The sequence below is a fragment of the Myxine glutinosa genome, chromosome 7 (assembly GCF_964187855.1).
Source record: "Myxine glutinosa chromosome 7, kmMyxGlut1.1, whole genome shotgun sequence".
Lineage (NCBI taxonomy): Eukaryota > Metazoa > Chordata > Myxini > Myxiniformes > Myxinidae > Myxine > Myxine glutinosa.
In genome coordinates this window covers 47,367,046-47,384,978 of record NC_136267.1, presented here as the reverse complement: position 1 = coordinate 47,384,978, position 17,933 = coordinate 47,367,046, and the positions used below count along the sequence as shown (strand labels likewise).

The window sequence follows — 17,933 nt, the reverse complement described above, 5'->3', positions numbered from 1 at the left end:
TTGTCTCTCAACCTCTTTTGTTTATGGTCATAAAAACTTCTAATCTCATCGTGAAACCTCTCATTTCAGCACTTGTGAGGAGGAGGGGCGAAGATGTGTGTCTCGTAATTGCAGCGGTGCGTATCGTCAACTCATTTTGTGCTTTTGAATATTGTTATGTAGCTATTGTCTTATTGCTATCTCTTATTGTTATTATTGATTTTATATTGTTATTGTTATTGAATATTGTTATTGTGTATGCTAGCTTTTAAAATTATTGTGCTCTGTACTGTCCTGTGGAAAGCACACAATAAATCAAATTTGATGTGTATTTCATTCTTTAGTTTAATGTCAAAAGGGATAAACTGTTATTGCATATCAGTGCTGCAAGGCATATTGAGCCATGATGATTTTTAACATGTGCTAAAAAGACATGTAGGTCTACAGCCAAGGATAGAGTGATTTATAAAGGCAAATAGGCCTCTATAATAAGGCCGACGATGAAATGCCATAACTTTCTCAAGGAAGACCATTACATTATATCACTCAGTGAACATTATGATGATATTGTTACGATTGTGGGGGTAAACAATGAAACACCTTATGAAAGTTCAGAATGTGTATATTAGCATGCTCCGTATGCCACAAAGCCATCTCGATGTACGTAAGTAGGCCGCGTGTCCGGGTAAGAGTGTTTTCATGTCACCATAAGGGGTGTGGCTTTGTGTTAATTAATTCTCAGGCTTAAAGATTAATTCCCCAGTGTGTAATTTCTCTCCTGTGGTCTTCCCTTCGGTTTTATTACATTTAGCCAGCCAGGAAATCGAGGGCTCAGTAAAACAACTATAACAAATGGACTAATTCACTCACAACGTCACCAGGGCTGACAGAAATAGCATTTGCCGATTGGCAAAGGAACGACGTCATCCGAATATTCCTGAACAGAGATTAGAATCCGCCCCCCGACAAGTGGTAACCAAGAGGCCATGCCCCGGCCTTTGTGATTGGTGGAGGCGCGATGGGATGATTGAGTAGCGCTCGATGATTGGACAGAGTGTGACGTCAGCGGTCGAACTTTCGAGAGCTGAGGAAAAACGATGCCGTCTCATCATCTCTCTCTCTCTCTCTCTCTCTCTCTCTCTATCTCTCTATCTCTCTATCTCTCTATCTCTCTATCTCTCTATCTCTCTATCTCTCTCTTCCTCTCTCTTCCTCTCTCTTTGTCCTGGTGTTTGCTGGAGGCAGTCACATTTTGCTTCTCTTCTGGTCCTGGCGTTCGTTGGAGGCAGTCAAATTTCTCTTTTGTGCTGGTTTTCAGCAAGGACGGCTCTGTGCCTTTTTCCTCTCTCTTCTGGTCGTGGCGGTTGTTGGAGGCAGTCACATCTCTCTCTCGTCTGGACCTGGTGTTCGTTGGAGGCATCACATTTCCTCTTTGTTCTGGCTTGGTCGCGGGCAGTGGCGCATCTTGGGCTCGTGTGCGCTTGTGGAAAGAGACTGAACAAGAGAGGTTCGGGGCAGTCGGCATCGCGAGAAGTACCTCAGGTTGGGACGTCGAGGAGCGTGACTCCGCGCCATTTTGTGTGCTTCCCCCATGGTGGTTTGGAGGCGACGAACGACGAGCGGGCCTTACCAGCCATTTGGGGCCGCAAAGCTGAGTGCCCGCCAATTAACAAATCATTTTCTTTGCTTTTATTTCTCTCTGTGTCTGTAATTGAGTCCACATGGAGGGTCCCTCACCTTAGCCTATTACTATTAGTTTTTACCTCAACATTTTTATTGTGCTTGCATTACTTTCATTAAATCATTAATTGTTGAATTTCAATTTCTTGTCTTGTTTTGATTCTTTGTTTGTGGGTTTGGATTAACCCAGTGTCAGCCGATCAGGTAAGACTTCAAACCTTCCCGCGCACGCAAAAAGATAATCCCGCCAAGTTCGAAATACGGCTCGGAGTTATTGCTCGTTTCGGTCACTCGTCCTCCTTGGGTCTTAACCCTGGGGATGCGACATGATAATGAACCAGTGGCTCCCCTGAGATTATATAATTGTGACAACATGCAATAACCACAGGACAACAAGTCCACAGGATGACATGAGGCCTACAAGGCTGAGTATGCCCAACAAGGCATCTTCATTTAAAATCTTAAGTGGATACTTTCATGTTGGCTCCTCCGAATATATTCTGATTGGACAGTTTACAGGCAGCCTGGTCTTTCTGCGAGACTATTGTTATGCAACAACCATTTTGTTAACTATGTCAACAAATATTGCATTTTCTTCTCTTACAGGATCAACAACACCAGGATATACCACAATAACTGCTTCTTCAAGCACAATTCCATCAACAACACAAGGATATACCACAATAACTGCTTCTTCAAGCACAATTCCATCAACAACACAAGAATATACCACAATAACTACTGCTTCAAGCACAATTCCATCAACAACACAAGGAGAAACCACAATAACTGCTTCTTCAAGCACAATTCCATCAACAACACAAGGATATACCACAATAACTACTGCTTCAAGCACAATTCCATCAACAACAGGTGTGTGTTTGTGTATGTCTGTGTGTGTATGTACAGTCGGACTCCGCTATTTGCCGGGGAAACGTTCCTGGGAAATGCCGCGAATTGCGAAACCGTGAATGATGGGGCATTCTTTCAATGGAAAAAGGGGGGTTTGGTTCCCAAGTCGAGAGGAACAAACTACGAATGGCAAGGCAAAACCCGCAAATGGTGAGGAAAATCCTGAGAAAGTCGACGATAATCTGCTAAGGTTGATGAAAGTCCCGGAAATGACGAGACAAAACCCGCGAATGTCAACGATAACCCGCATATATATATATATACACAGTGGAACCTTGACTTACGAGTTTAATCCGTTCCGTGACCGAGCTCGTAACTCAAATTGCTCGTATCTCAAATCAAATTTCCCCATTGAAATGCATTGAAATGCTATTAATCCGTTCCAGCCCGCCAAAAACCACACCAATTTTTTTTTAAATATACAGTATATATAAAAAATATCTCGCGCTTTATATTTCACCTGTATGCAGCATACAAGTTGGCAGGATGGCCTGGACTGGAGGTACGCACACTTGACTCTAAAGTCTAAACTGTCCAGCCTGGGTTTGAATCCCGACCCAGCTATAACCTGTCATGGGTGAATCACAGGCAGGGTGATTCATCAATGTGTGTACCGCTAAACTGGGCGCCCCGTTTGCGTCCCATTAGTTGTTGGATGTTAAGGATCTCACCGTGTTTTCCACAAAGAGAAGGCGAGCTATCGCCGGCACTCTGAACAAGTTGACGGCAGAGATACTGTACTTGCACGGCAAGATAACCACGTGTCGCACGATCTCTTGTCATGGTCCACAAGATTATCACAGAGAGGTGCAGCTTCCAGCGTTTCGAGATCTGATCCAGGCCTATCCAACGAGACCGGTCCCAGCGTTCTAGGCCCGGTGGTTGTCTCAGACGGACCCGACAACGGCAGTGTTCGTTTTAACTCGATTCGATTCGAGCGCCGACGTGCCGGCGAACAAAACCGGTCATATCTTTTGAACGCGTGGCTCGATTTTTACAAAATAAACTTTTTCTTGAAGGTCTGAACCGTGCGCTCAAAACGATACCGAGTTTGACCCTGAGAGAGCCGTTTTGCGCCGGCAAAGGCGCCTTGTGTGACGTGAGGACCACGTCGTGCTGCATAGATTATCATAAATTATCATATTATCGGCGGCGCTATTTATCATTAGCGCTATACGACAGAGATACTGTACGTGCACGTCAAGATAACCACGTGACCGGAGCCCACCTGGCGGCGGAAACTCAAAATAACCGAAATGCGAAAACTAAAATGCAGCGCTATACTACGACAGAGATACTGTACGTGCACGGCAAGATAACCACGTGACCGGGTGGCGAAAGCTCGTAACTCGGATCTCGGCTCGCATCTCAAAGCAATAAACTGCCAGAGTGACGGCTCGTATCTCGAAAAACTCGTAAGTTGGGGCACTCATAAGTCGAGGTTCCACTGTATATATATACACGAGTATATATATAGATATATATATGTGTGTGTGTGTGTGTGTGTGTGTGTGTGTGTGTGTGTGTGTGTGTGTGTGTGTGTGTGTATGTATATATATATATATTGTTACGGACGCGGCTAGGATGTTGTTTGCCGAGCGGATGGCCGCCGCGCCCGAACAGTTACCCCGACTAACCCGATTCCTGAACGTTGGCCAAAATCGCGCCACAGATATTCAATAGGGAAAAGACAAAGGCGACACGGATGTGAAGAAGAAGAAGAAGAAGACAAAAAGGTTTTGCAATACGAATATAATTTATTACTATGTACAGGACCAAAGAAACCAAGGAAGAAGGAAAGATAAGAAAATAAAGCAGAAAGAGGGACGGACCAGAAAGACACAGTGAAAATACTAGCTTAACTAAACAGGCTTAACTTATTACCCAGGACAGAACAAACAAAACAAACTCACGTACGCAAAAGGATGGAAGGGCAGGAATCTTTTGGAGGGATGAGCAGGTGGAATCACAGGGCACAGCGAGCAGGTCCACTCCGGGCAGGAAGCGAGGAGCCGGCAGCCCCTTTGTATTCGGCTTTACACCGTACACTGGCAGGGTCACTCGCTGCCCCGTCAGGGATTCACGCGGCTGGTTGAAATGGGGCTGGTTGAAGCGGCTCTTTGTCAAAGGCTTTTCGTATCTCTCACGCAACAACCACCCAAAGGCTTTCCGTATCTCTCACGCAACTCTGGCGCAACTCTCAACTCTCTCCGGTGGACTGCCAACCCTCTTACGCACCTGGACTCATCTGCCGTATCTCTGGTGTATCTTTTTCCAGCGATCGTCGCACCCTTCTCTCATAACTTCAGCGCGGGTGTGACACGCCCTCGTCGGTTTCGGTACCGCCCCCCCCCCCCCCCGTGCTCTGTTTTGTGACCTTGTATGGCAATCCCACGGGCTTGTCTCCTTATTTGGGCATGGCGCCGATGGCACGCCCCTCGTGGCGAGCCACGGGCTTGTTTCCTTATTTGGGCATGGGGCTGAACAGCCCCGCCCTTCGTGGCATGCCCTGGGCTTGCCTCTCCCTGGCGACCCCGCCCCTCTTGTTCAAACAGAGCACGGAGCACATATTCACTATAGCAGCGAAATGAGAGGGCGCGCACCCCACGCTTGTGAACTGCTTGTGTATAGCGCTGCATTAGAGATGGAGAGTTTGGCTGGGAAATGGAATTATTGAAGGGGAGGTATTCTTAATTGATTCGGTGCAATGGAGTATTAATTAATGGAAGACAAAGCCTTAGCCTAATACACAGAATAAGGAAATAACTGTCAACAAGGGGGAAATCTATTATTGGCTAACGTGAGTGCTTATGAACTAATTACGGGATGCACTTTGACCTTTATACATAACTGGAGTAAGGAGGGCGATATTTTTACAACAATTTACACAACAACAACAACAAAAAAACATTCTCATATCCACAACACTGCACCCTCCTCCTCTTAGGCACATCCCGGGCCTCTTACCTTGACTTTTAGTGTGGCACGTGGGTGTAGTTCCCTCTACATTTAACCTGACCCTGAGTGCGACAGTTTTAAAACATAAATAAATATGTCCCGCTGCTCCATTGCACCCTGCCTAACAGATTCACACCCACAGCTAACAGAATTGCGGTATGGTCTTCAAACTATACATTTACAGTGGGGGCGCATTATTTACAATGGCTCTGCTTTTATTTACAATACTAACCCAGGACCTGTGATCGTTCTTTTTGGAGGGGGGGGGGGGGAGACAGTCTGCCCTGCATCGATGCACCATGAAAGCACCCAAAGCACCCTCAAGCACCAATCGGTGCACAGTCATCACTGTTCAATAATAAAAATAAACCGACAAACCCTGCTGGTGGTCTCTCGCTCTTCGGCTCCCTCTGCTGGCTATTTGTTCTTCCAGGTGTTGTCTTTCTTTCATTTTCTTACTGGCGGCCTATTTGCAATAAAATTTGCACAAAACGTGTCCATTTTCATTTTATTTATTTATGGCCCACAGGGCCGACTATGTATGGTTCACCTGTGCGGCATAGGTGCCCTGTGACCAAGGTCCGCCAGCAAGATATCGGGCCCTCATGGCCGGTTCCAGCAGAGGGGCCATGCCCCAACCCATGGGGTCCATCAGTGGTGCTCAGCCACAGACATGTGGTCCAAAGGTGGTGCATCGATGCAGACAGCTGTGGTTGCGAGAGGTTCGGGCGCCCAATGGCGGACTCTCGCACGCTCCCCTCGGCGCCCAGTGGCGCACAGTCCTCATGTGGGAGACAAAAGGGGGGAAAGACAGATGAGCGAGGGGTAAGGTCACAAGGGTACACATCATACAAGGCAATGCAAGGCGAGGTGCGTATGGAGACGGAACGGAGAAAAGCTCGTCCCTACCGTACGTCACCCCCCTCCAGTTGCTGCCACTCAACCCTAAGCCGATTCGCTGACTTGGTACGGCCATTGCAGACTAACCGGTGCAGCTGGCGATCATCTCTCCTTGTGGTTCTGCGTGGACGTCCTGGCCTCGGTATTGGAGTAGGGACACCCCTCTGAGCATTTCGTTTCAGGATCTTTGACACCTGACCTTGAGTGTTGCCATACTGCCGAGCAATAGCACGCTGTTTCATGCCAGAATTTCGTAAAGCCACCACTCCATGACAAACAGCATTGTCAAGTTGACGAACCATCTCCAGAGGAAGCGGCAATAACTTTTGTAGACGTGCAGCAGTTGTTTTCCACTAATACAGAACGCAACAACCTTTATATACACGATTGTGAAGCCAATCGTCAAATGTACCTGTCCTTACATTTTGTCACCCCACCTGTGATATAATCCTGTTATTGACTTCTTGCTGCGAAAGACAATCAGTGACATGGTTCTTTCAACAAAGACATCACCGAAGGATAAAAGAAACTCACCAGATTTATATACTGAGTTCAGAAAGTAAACCCAAGTCAAGAAAAAAAAAATATTCCATATTAAATGCCAAGTCTGTATATATATATATATATATATATATATATATATATATATATATATATATATATATATATACATACTTGGCATTTAATATGGAATATTTTTTTTGTGGGGGTGAACTTACTTTTCAAGATGTCGTAGAACCAAAAGTTCATTGGAATTATGTTGAAATTATTCTAGATTTTGTTAATGTGACCTTTAAAAGAAACAAAAACCACATTTGACATTTCGAAACAAATAAATTGATCCTTGAAAGTGATGTAAACTGATATCGAACTCAATTCATGGACAGTACTGTGTTAAACTTCTGTACGTTTTCCAGAAGTACCTCCTTATTTTGCACATTAGCCAAAATTTTTTTTAACAAAAACAAAAGTTAAATTACGACTGGGATTACGGACAGTAAAATTACAGTTCAGTACTTCGTGTAACCCCCACGAGCATTCAGGAGAGCACGTACACGTTGAGGCATGCTGTTCACGAGATTTGCCAAGGTTTGGACAGGAATCGCTTGCCATGCAGTGACAATAGCCTGCCGCAATTCATGCACAGAGGTCGGCTGCTGGTCCAAGTGGTCGATTTGACGCGTTAATTCTGCCCACAAGTTCTCTATTGGATTCATATCCGGGGACATGGCAGGCCACTCCGTATGCTCTACACCACGGTCAGCAAGAAAGTGTTGGATCATGCGAGCACGATGAGGCCGTGCATTGGCATGTTGGAAGGCAAAGTTTCCTCGAAAGGCTGCACGAGCAAATGGAAGCAATGTTTCTTCCAGAATGGCCTGTACTTGAACTGGTTCAGGTTTCCATTCAGAACAACCAGGTCAGCTTTGCCCCCTGCATGAAAAGCAGCCCAAACGGTCACCCCACCACCTCCAGCTTGGACTCTTGGCACTATACAATCTTTCTTGTAGGCTTCATGCACTTGTCTGCGCACTCGGACGCGGCCATCTTGATGATAGACGAGAAATCTAGACTCGTCACTGAAGATCACGTGATTCCAGTGTCCTGGCTGCCATTGACGGTGCTCTCTGGCCCACTGCAATCGGCGCTGGCGGTGTTGTCTGGTCAGGCGTGGCTTTCTCAGGGGACGCCTGGCACGATAGCCTGCTTGAACCAGTCGTTGGTTGACTAGCCTTCTGGATACAGGCACATTTGTCAGTTGCTGCCACTCAGCCCTAAGCCAATTAGCTGACTTGGTACGGCCATTGCGGACTAACCGGTGCAGCTGGCGATCATCCCTCCTTGTGGTTCTGCGGGGACGTCCTGGCCGCGGTATTGGAGTAGGGCCGCCCCTCTGAGCATTTCGTTTCAGGATCTTTGACACCTGACCTTGAGTGATGCCATACTGCCGAGCAATAGCACGCTCTTTCATGCCGTAATTTCGTAAAGCCACCACTCCATGACAAACAGCATTGTCGAGTTGACGGACCATCTCCAGAGGAAGCGGCAATAACTTTTGGAGACGTGCAGCAGTTGTTTTCCACTAATGCAGAATGAAACAACCCTTGTATACCCGACTGTGAAGCCAATCGTCAAATGCACCTGTCCGTACATTTTGCCACGCCACCTGTGATATAATCCTGTTGTTGACTTCTTGCTGCGACAGACAATCAGTGACATGGTTCTTTTAACAAATAAATCACCAAAGTGTAAAAGAAACTCACCAGATTGATATAATTCGAACTTTGAGGTCCACCCAAATTACGGTGCTGCAAAATCGTGCACTAAGGGAAAGGCAGGAGGGGTAGGAAAAGGTTCTTGATGGTCTTGAGGTGGAGGGAGCATGGTGGAAGAAATGTTTAATGGAAAGCTACCTGGCAGATTGCCGCAGGTTTTGATACAGCTCTTTGTATGGGAGCAGCACATCATCCAAGCCCCTCTTGAACCTGTGCTTCTGTGCCACGACTGGGTCAGCGTCTTGCACCATGTGTGCAATCGCCCACATGTCCTGCAGCACCTCACCCAGGAAATAGACTATGAGGTTGGACCTCGGCACCTCTTCCTCATCACTGCCTGCCTCCTCCACCTTGGAAACCTTTGTAATGGCCTCCAACTCATCATCGGTGAGCGGGTTTAGGGAACGTTTCAGCATCATTGGTTTCAGCATGAAGTCACCTTTTGCGTTTGTGCGAATGAGAGGTCCACTCAAAGCCATACTCATCTGCGTGTTGTCCTCAATGTTGAGAGTCTTCTCTATCCTTTCCATGTGGACATTCCGGACATGGGTGATCACCTTCGTACTCAATGCTGCGCTTGCTGAAACACTCTCAAGAATCGCCTTCTCCTTCCGTATGTCACGAATGGGGGATTCGTTGACGTCGTAATGCCTGCCCACAGAGGCCGACTCTCTCCTCTCGAAAGCCGGTCCAGCAGCTGCACTTTCTGGCTCAGGTTCATTACTTTCTTCTGCCTTTTGGTAGTCGACACATCTCCGGCACTGGTCTTACGCTTCGGAGCCATGATTGAACGATGAGCAGAGCGAGAGTCAAAAACGTGGGTCTAAGCAACGGGACAAGAAGAATGATTGAGACCCAAGACATCGTTGGTATATGTAGGAATGCAAGCATTGTGGTTAGCTGCGGGTGGGGTGAATACTCTGCACATTGTTTTTGGGGGATGTTATCAGAAGATGCCATATTGAGGCTAGCTGCTAATTTCAATAATAGATTTAATGAAGGGTTTTACTTGTTTATGCAGCTGGTGGAACATCCTACGAAGCTCTCGATTGTAGAGCAGCCACCACGGGGGTTATTCCTCGAATCCACAACCACAGAAACATGACAAAAAAATGAAATTCCAACGAATAATGAATTCATTACGAATAATTGCAAACCAAATAAAATGAATGTCAGGTAAAAACTATTTCCTAATTTGAGACGCCTCTTCTCAGTCACACAGACACGACAGGGGAAAACAAAAATAAAAGAAAATGGTGTGGTGAGTGGCCGATACTCAGCTTGCTCCAACGAGGATGAATGTGAACGGTCCCGGGTCTCCATGCAGGAACACACAAGATGACGCGAATCGCCACACGGCACCCTGAGCTGTGAAGTGGCAGCAAAACATCCTCCTCCTCCAAATTCCTGGCCGGACCGCACCGCTGCTCGGAGAGCACCACTGCTCGGGAACACCATCGTCCTCTGGTTGTTCTGCGCTCCACAAGGCCCCAATAAATCTCTCAGGCGCACACAGCACGAAGCGCAGCCATCCGCGACCCAGGCCAGAACAAGAGAGAGACGCGACCGCTCCCACCAAAGCAAGAACAAGAGAGAGCAAAAGGGAGGGATGCGTCCTCCTTTTCCCCTCGCTAATGTCACACTCTGACCAATCCCCATGCCCCATTACCTCAGCCCATCTCCATGACCAATCATCCGCTTTGGGATGTGGCCTGTCAGTTACGATCCTTCGAGACAGAGTCTAGCCGTCCTTTGGGAAAGTTCTGCTGGATGGGGTTTACTTGACAATCGTAATATCTGGGTACTGTCGGCGATTATGGTTGTTGTTATTATGGTGGCTCTTTGCAGGTGATATAAAACAGTAGGGAAAATCACAGGGGCAATTACATACTGGGGATTATCGTTAAGCCCTACCTAATTAGCATAGCTTCACCCCTTGAATGGAGACCCATATACGATCTTATGCTCTACCGATTCCCTACTTAGTTCATTGAGGTTCTTCTTCTTCATGTCACAGGTCCATGCTAAACTATACATTTATATCTCTAATACGGTATTTCAATATTCCAGTAACTCAATTTCTGGTGAAATTCGCAAAATCCAGCTTCACTGCTCACCTCCACTCATTTGTTCCTCTTTTCACTCACATTTTAAACCAATTTCCCTACTCTGTTCCATCACGCTCTTCCCTCCTAGACAACAATATGAATGTTCACCTTCTCCTCATGTCATCCCCCATCCATGCCCATGATCTATTCTACCATCATTAACCCTCCCTAAGCCCACCACTTCCTTTCCAGGGTATTGTGTTTTCTCCACTCGCCCAGGGTTTTCTCCGTTTTCTCCTCTATTGTGTTTTCCCTTTCCATTTTTCACTCCATTGCTGTCTTTCCTGCTTTTCCTTTCCTGTTCTCTCAGCCCTCATGTTGGTGTGTTTGAGTTTGTAGTCAGCTTGTTCACACGCTTTGGCATCCCCCCTCTCTCCCATTAATCTGTCTTCCTTTTGCCCATGCTTCTTCCATGTGTCCTTTTGTGATGTCTCTCTGCCCTGCTGTTGGTATGTTTCCCCACTTTCCATTGTGCTCTTTCTTGTTACCTCTGCCAACGAAGGTGGGTGGAGGTTATGTTTTAGCCCCTGTCTGTCTGTCTGTCTGTATCTGTTTTTTTAACAGGATATCTCAAAAACTTGTGGATGGATAAGGACGAAATTTGGTGGAGAGGTTGAGTGCGTGACACGAAAGAAAGGATTCTATTTTGGTGAAGATCCGGATCCAGACATGGATCCGAGAATTTTTGAGGGATTCTTCACCATTGAGAGACAGGGCCAAAAACTATTTATAACAGGATATCTCAAAATGTTATGGATGGATTCGGACGAAACTTTGTGGACAGATTGGGTGTGCGACAAGGATGAATCGATTCGATTTTGGTGAAGATCCGAATACGGATCCAGATACGAGGATTCTTTTTTTATTTTCTAAGTTATTCTTCACCATTGAGTGATCGGGCCAAAAACGATATGTAGCATGATATTTCAAAAAGTTGCAAACGGATTTTGACAAACGCTTATGACAAAAACGCTGGAGTCATGAATTATAAATAAAGTAGAAATTATTTTGTCAATCTTATTTTGAATGAAATTGTTCTATTTATTTGTTCATTTAATGAAGGAAACACACTATTTGCATATCTCACTGATATTGCTCTGACAAACTGACACAATTGGGAGCAATGCATCTTGTTCTGTCAATATTTTGGAACAATAACTCAAACCTTCGGTAGTCGGACAATGCACGTGATGACTGACATTTGGATTGGGATAAGACTTGCCAATAATTTAGTGGAATATTGCTATAAAGCATACCTTTCTGGTATTTTCCTCCACCACAGAACGTTGTCAATGCGAATGGAAAGAATGGATCAACATTGACTATCCCAAAAGATTTCCCGATTTAGACCCTCCTACTAGTATTGAAAACGAGACATACGCCCACATTCGGGAGAAAAACAAAGGGGACCAGTTATGTGATAATCCGCAGGAAATTGAGTGCCAATATGTGGACGACCCAAGCACTCCAACCGACTCATATCTTGGCACGTTTTGCAACGTTTCGGAAGGCTTTCTGTGCAAAACAACCAACCGATGCTTCAAAGACACAAGGATACGAGTTTGCTGTGAAACCTGCCTGACAACACCAACAGTCTCCAGCACAACTACTGTGCCAAGCACAATGACTACAGAAATAACAATTCTGACAACTACTTCCACGCAAACAACAGAAACTACTTCTTCCAGCTATACCCCGACCACAACAAGAACCACATCTCCCACTACTGAACCACCGTCAACTACACCACCATCCACCACACTAATAACGACCACACAACCATCCACTACACCACCAACCACTACTCCACCATCCACAACATCACTAACCTCTACTCCACCATCCACTACACCACAAACATCTACTCTACCATCCACAACACTAATAACCTCTACTCCACCATCCACAACATCACTAACCTCTACTCCACCATACACAACACTAATAACTACCACACAACCATCCACTACACCACCAACCACTACTCCATCATCCACAACATCACTAACCTCTACTCCACCATCCACTACACCACAAACATCTACTCCACCATCCACAACACTAATAACCTCCACTCCACCATCCACTACACCACCAACCACTACCCCACCATCCACAATAACCTCTACTCCACCATCCACAACATCACTAACCTCTACTCCACCATCCACAACACTAATAACTACCACACAACCATCCACTACACCACCAACCACTACTCCACCAACCACAACATCAATAACCTCGACTCCACCATCCACGACACCACTAATATCTACTCCACCGTCCACAACACCAATAACCTCTACGCCACCATCCACAACACCACTAACCTCGACTCCACCATCCACAACACAAACCACCCCTACTCAACCGTCCACTACACCAATAACCCCTACTACACCACCCACAACACTAATAACCTCCACTCAGTCAGCCGCTACACTAAAAACCACCACTCAACCATCGACTACACCAACAACTCCTACTCAACCATCCACCACACTAATAACTACCACACAACCATCCACTACAACACCAACCACTACTCCACCATCCACAACATCACTAACCTCTACTCCACCATCCACTACACCACTAACACCTACGCCACCATCCACAACACCAATAACCCCGACTCCACCATCCACTACACCACTAACATCTACTCCACCATCCACAACACTAATAACCTCTACTCCACCATCCACAACACTAATAACCTCTACTCCACCATCCACAACACCACTAACCTCGACTCCACCATCCACAACACAAACCACCCCTACTCAACCGTCCACTACACCAATAACCTCTACTACACCACCCACAACACTAATAACCTCCACTCAGTCATCCGCTACACTAAAAACCACCAATCAACCATCGACTACACCAACAACTCCTACTCAACCATCCACCACACTAATAACAACCACACAACCATCCACTACACCACCAACCACTACTCCACTATCCACAACACCACTAACCTCGACGACACCATCCACTACATTAATAACCTCTACTCCACCATCCACAACATCACGAACCTCTATTCCACCATCCACTACACCCCTAACATCTACTCCACCATCCACTACACCAATAACCTCTACTCCACCATCCACAACACCACTTACCTCGACTACACTAATAACCTCTACTCCACCATCCACTACACTATTAACCTCTACTCCACCATCCACTACACCACAAACATCTACTCCACCGTCCACAACACTAATAACCTCTACTCCACCATCCACAACATCACTAACCTCGACTCCACCATCCACAACACTAATAACTACCACACAACCATCCACTACACCACCAACCACGACTCCATCATCCACACGTTGTCAATGCGAATGGAAAGAATGGATCGACAGTGACTATCCCAAAAGATTTCCCGATTTAGACCCTCCTACTCGTATTGAAAACGAGACATACGCCCACATTCGGGAGAAAAACAAAGGGGACCAGTTATGTGATAATCCGCAGGAAATTGAGTGCCAATATGTGGACGACCCAAACACTCCAACCGACTCATCTGCTGGCACGTTTTGCAACGTTTCGGAAGGCTTTCTGTGCAAAACAACCAACCGATGCCTCAAAAACACAATGATACGAGTTTGCTGTGAAACCTGCCTGACAACACCAACAGTCTCCAACACAACTACTGTGCCAAGCACAATGACTACAGAAATAACAATTCTGACAACTACTTCCACGCAAACAACAGAAACTACTTCTTTCAGCTATACCCCGACCACAACAAGAACCACATCTCCCACTACTGAACCACCGTCAACTACACCACCATCCACCACACTAATAACGACCACACAACCATCCACTACACCACCAACCACTACTCCACCATCCACAACATCACTAACCTCTACTCCACCATCCACTACACCACAAACATCTACTCCACCGTCCACAACACCAATAACCTCTACGCCACCATCCACAACACCAATAACCTCGACTCCACCATCCACAACACAAACCACCCCTACTCAACCGTCCACTACACCAATAACCCCTACTACACCACCCACAACACTAATAACCTCCACTCAGTCAGCCGCTACACTAAAAACCACCACTCAACCATCGACTACACCAACAACTCCTACTCAACCATCCACCACACTAATAACTACCACACAACCATCCACTACAACACCAACCACTACTCCACCATCCACAACATCACTAACCTCTACTCCACCATCCACTACACCACTAACACCTACGCCACCATCCACAACACCAATAACCCCTACTCCACCATCCACTACACCACTAACATCTACTCCACCATCCACAACACTAATAACCTCTACTCCACCATCCACAACACTAATAACCTCTACTCCACCATCCACAACACCACTAACCTCGACTCCACCATCCACAACACAAACCACCCCTACTCAACCGTCCACTACACCAATAACCTCTACTACACCAACCACAACACTAATAACCTCCACTCAGTCATCCGCTACACTAAAAACCACCAATCAACCATCGACTACACCAACAACTCCTACTCAACCATCCACCACACTAATAACAACCACACAACCATCCACTACACCACCAACCACTACTCCACCATCCACAACACCACTAACCTCGACTACACCATCCACTACATTAATAACCTCTACTCCACCACCCACAACACTAATAACAACCACACAACCATCCACTACACCACCAACCACTACTCCACCATCCACAACACCACTAACCTCGACTACACCATCCACTACATTAATAACCTCTACTCCACCATCCACAACATCACGAACCTCTATTCCACCATCCACTACACCCCTAACATCTACTCCACCATCCACTACACCAATAACCTCTACTCCACCATCCACAACACCACTTACCTCGACTACACTAATAACCTCTACTCCACCATCCACTACACTATTAACCTCTACTCCACCATCCACTACACCACAAACATCTACTCCACCATCCACAACACTAATAACCTCTACTCCACCATTCACTACACCACTAACGGCTACTCGATCATCCACAACACCAATAACCACCACCCAACCATTCACTACACCACCGACCTCGACTCCTTCAGTCCCCACCCTCACGTCCACCTCAATCATGACTTCGACCTTCAGTTCAAGCTCAACTTCACCATGCTACTGCATATCTCAAGACGGAAAGGTAGGTAACATTTTTCTGTTCCTCTAATAGCATTTTGACTCTATAATTGCTATTTGACTAAAAAAAAAAAAAAACACCTTTAGAGGCCATTTTTCCCCGCAGAGCGGGGGTTGGCCTTTTTCGGGGACCGTGGTTGTTGTTGTTTTTTTGGGTCCCCTTTGCTATTGCTATAATAATTGCTATAATTGCTATTTGACTAACAGAGAATATTTTTTTTCCAGAAAAATGTTGGAGAAAGTTGGATAGTGCCGGACCTGTGTACAAATGCCACATGCGTGGCCTGTATGACCATCCAGGAGGAGTATATAACCTGTCCACCACAGCAAGAGTTAAAGTGCACAAATTATGAAAAACCCATCCTGGTTAAAGGCGGCTGTTGCCCCGAATATGAGTGCCCATGTGAGTCCTGGTACTTTATCAATGTTTGGGTGGAAGCAAGATTGCACATGGTCTTTAGATGGGTTCGTTCATTGATCGAATAATGTCAATTGATCAATTGTTCAAGTATCACTATTATGTTCATGTCTGTTTTGGAATGGTTGCTGGTAATCGTTCATGATAAAATACAACCTTGTGTTCATGAAAGTTTTGGAATGTTCATGATATGTGGTGTTCCTATGTCATCTAAGAATTTCGGGATGGCTTACTCTTTTTGAATATATCGGCCTTTGGATATCTATACTATAAGAGAGCCGTTTGTGTGTGTGTCTGTGTGTGTGTCTGTGTGTGTGTGTGTGTGTGTGTGTGTGTCTGTGTGTTTGTGTCTGTGTGTGTGTCTGTGTGTGTGTCTGTGTGTGTGTGTCTGTGTGTGTGCCTGTGTGTGTGCCTGTGTGTGTGTCTGTGTGTTTGTGTCTGTGTGTTTGTGTGTGTGTTTGTGTCTGTGTGTGTCTGTCTGTGTTCACATTTCAGAGATGGCTGAATGGATCTTCGTCAAACTTTCAAGGGTTCATCAGGGAGTGCCGGGGAATGTGTTGCGCAAAAAAAAAAAAAAAAAAAAAAATATATATATATATATATATTTTTTTTGGTAAAAACAAACAAACAAAAAAACCAATATGTATATTTTGTGGGGGGGGGGGATTTTTTTGGGAGGGTGGGGGAAGAAAAACCAAATTGACGCCAGGCGATGCTGGTTACTCCTGCTCGTACTTTATAAAGGGTGTTAAAACAGGATAAAACCTGAATGTAGATTTGGCAACGAGCAGGCTCTGCAAAGCAGCACCCCCTATACTACATCTCAACATAATGATAGTTTTTGTTGAATAAAATATAGATTTGCACACTACTCATTGTGATATCCTGCCGGTTCCTCTCTACCCATTGCTCTGTTGAATTATGAATGAATTATTCCATACCCTTAGTGTAGTCGTAGTCATAGTAGGACCAGGGTTTTGTGATTGCAGCATTTGCTGTCGATATATGTCAAGCCGGCCTTTGATGAAGTTGTGCCTCTTTCTTCCTCAAGGTGAATGTTTATCCTATGGTGATCCACACTACGTCACCTTTGACGGTCAATACTACACCTTCCAGGGTGTCTGTACGTACGTTCTGGTGAGGGAGATACAATCCCGACACGGAGACTTCCTTGTTGAAGTGAATACAACGGAATGCCAAAACAATCCCATGAGTCATCCTCTCTCTTGCCCAAAAGCTGTCATGGTCACCTACGATGGCAATCGTTACTCGATGAGCACAATCCAAGTAGGAGGCATTAATACCGTCAAGGTGAGCAGCGTCTTCTCTTTTGCAACTCAATGGATTACACGATGAACTGCGGTGACATCGACTTTTCAGTTCTATCCATTTCCTCTGAAACTATAACACCCACCCCTTACTATGTCATCACTTACTTCATTTAGACATTATTTGATCACCTTGTTGATTCCTCAAAATC

At 45.7% G+C, this 17,933-nt stretch overlaps 1 protein-coding gene across 2 annotated transcripts in view; it reads left to right on the top strand.

Moving 5' to 3' along the window:
- LOC137417009 (uncharacterized) overlaps window positions 1–17,933 on the top strand; it is a 93,331-nt gene that overhangs the window by 42,733 nt on the left and 32,665 nt on the right. The window contains exons 17-22 of one of the 2 annotated variants that reach the window (XM_078781646.1): window positions 70–116; window positions 2,266–2,450; window positions 2,502–2,532; window positions 12,096–16,039; window positions 16,261–16,438; window positions 17,505–17,764. In XM_078781646.1, coding sequence (XP_078637772.1) covers window positions 70–116; window positions 2,266–2,450; window positions 2,502–2,532; window positions 12,096–16,039; window positions 16,261–16,438; window positions 17,505–17,764 — 4,645 coding nt within the window. Of the gene's footprint in view, window positions 1–69; window positions 117–2,265; window positions 2,533–12,095; window positions 16,040–16,260; window positions 16,439–17,504; window positions 17,765–17,933 lie in introns of both variants that reach the window. The other variant, XM_078781645.1, reaches the window with a different exon arrangement.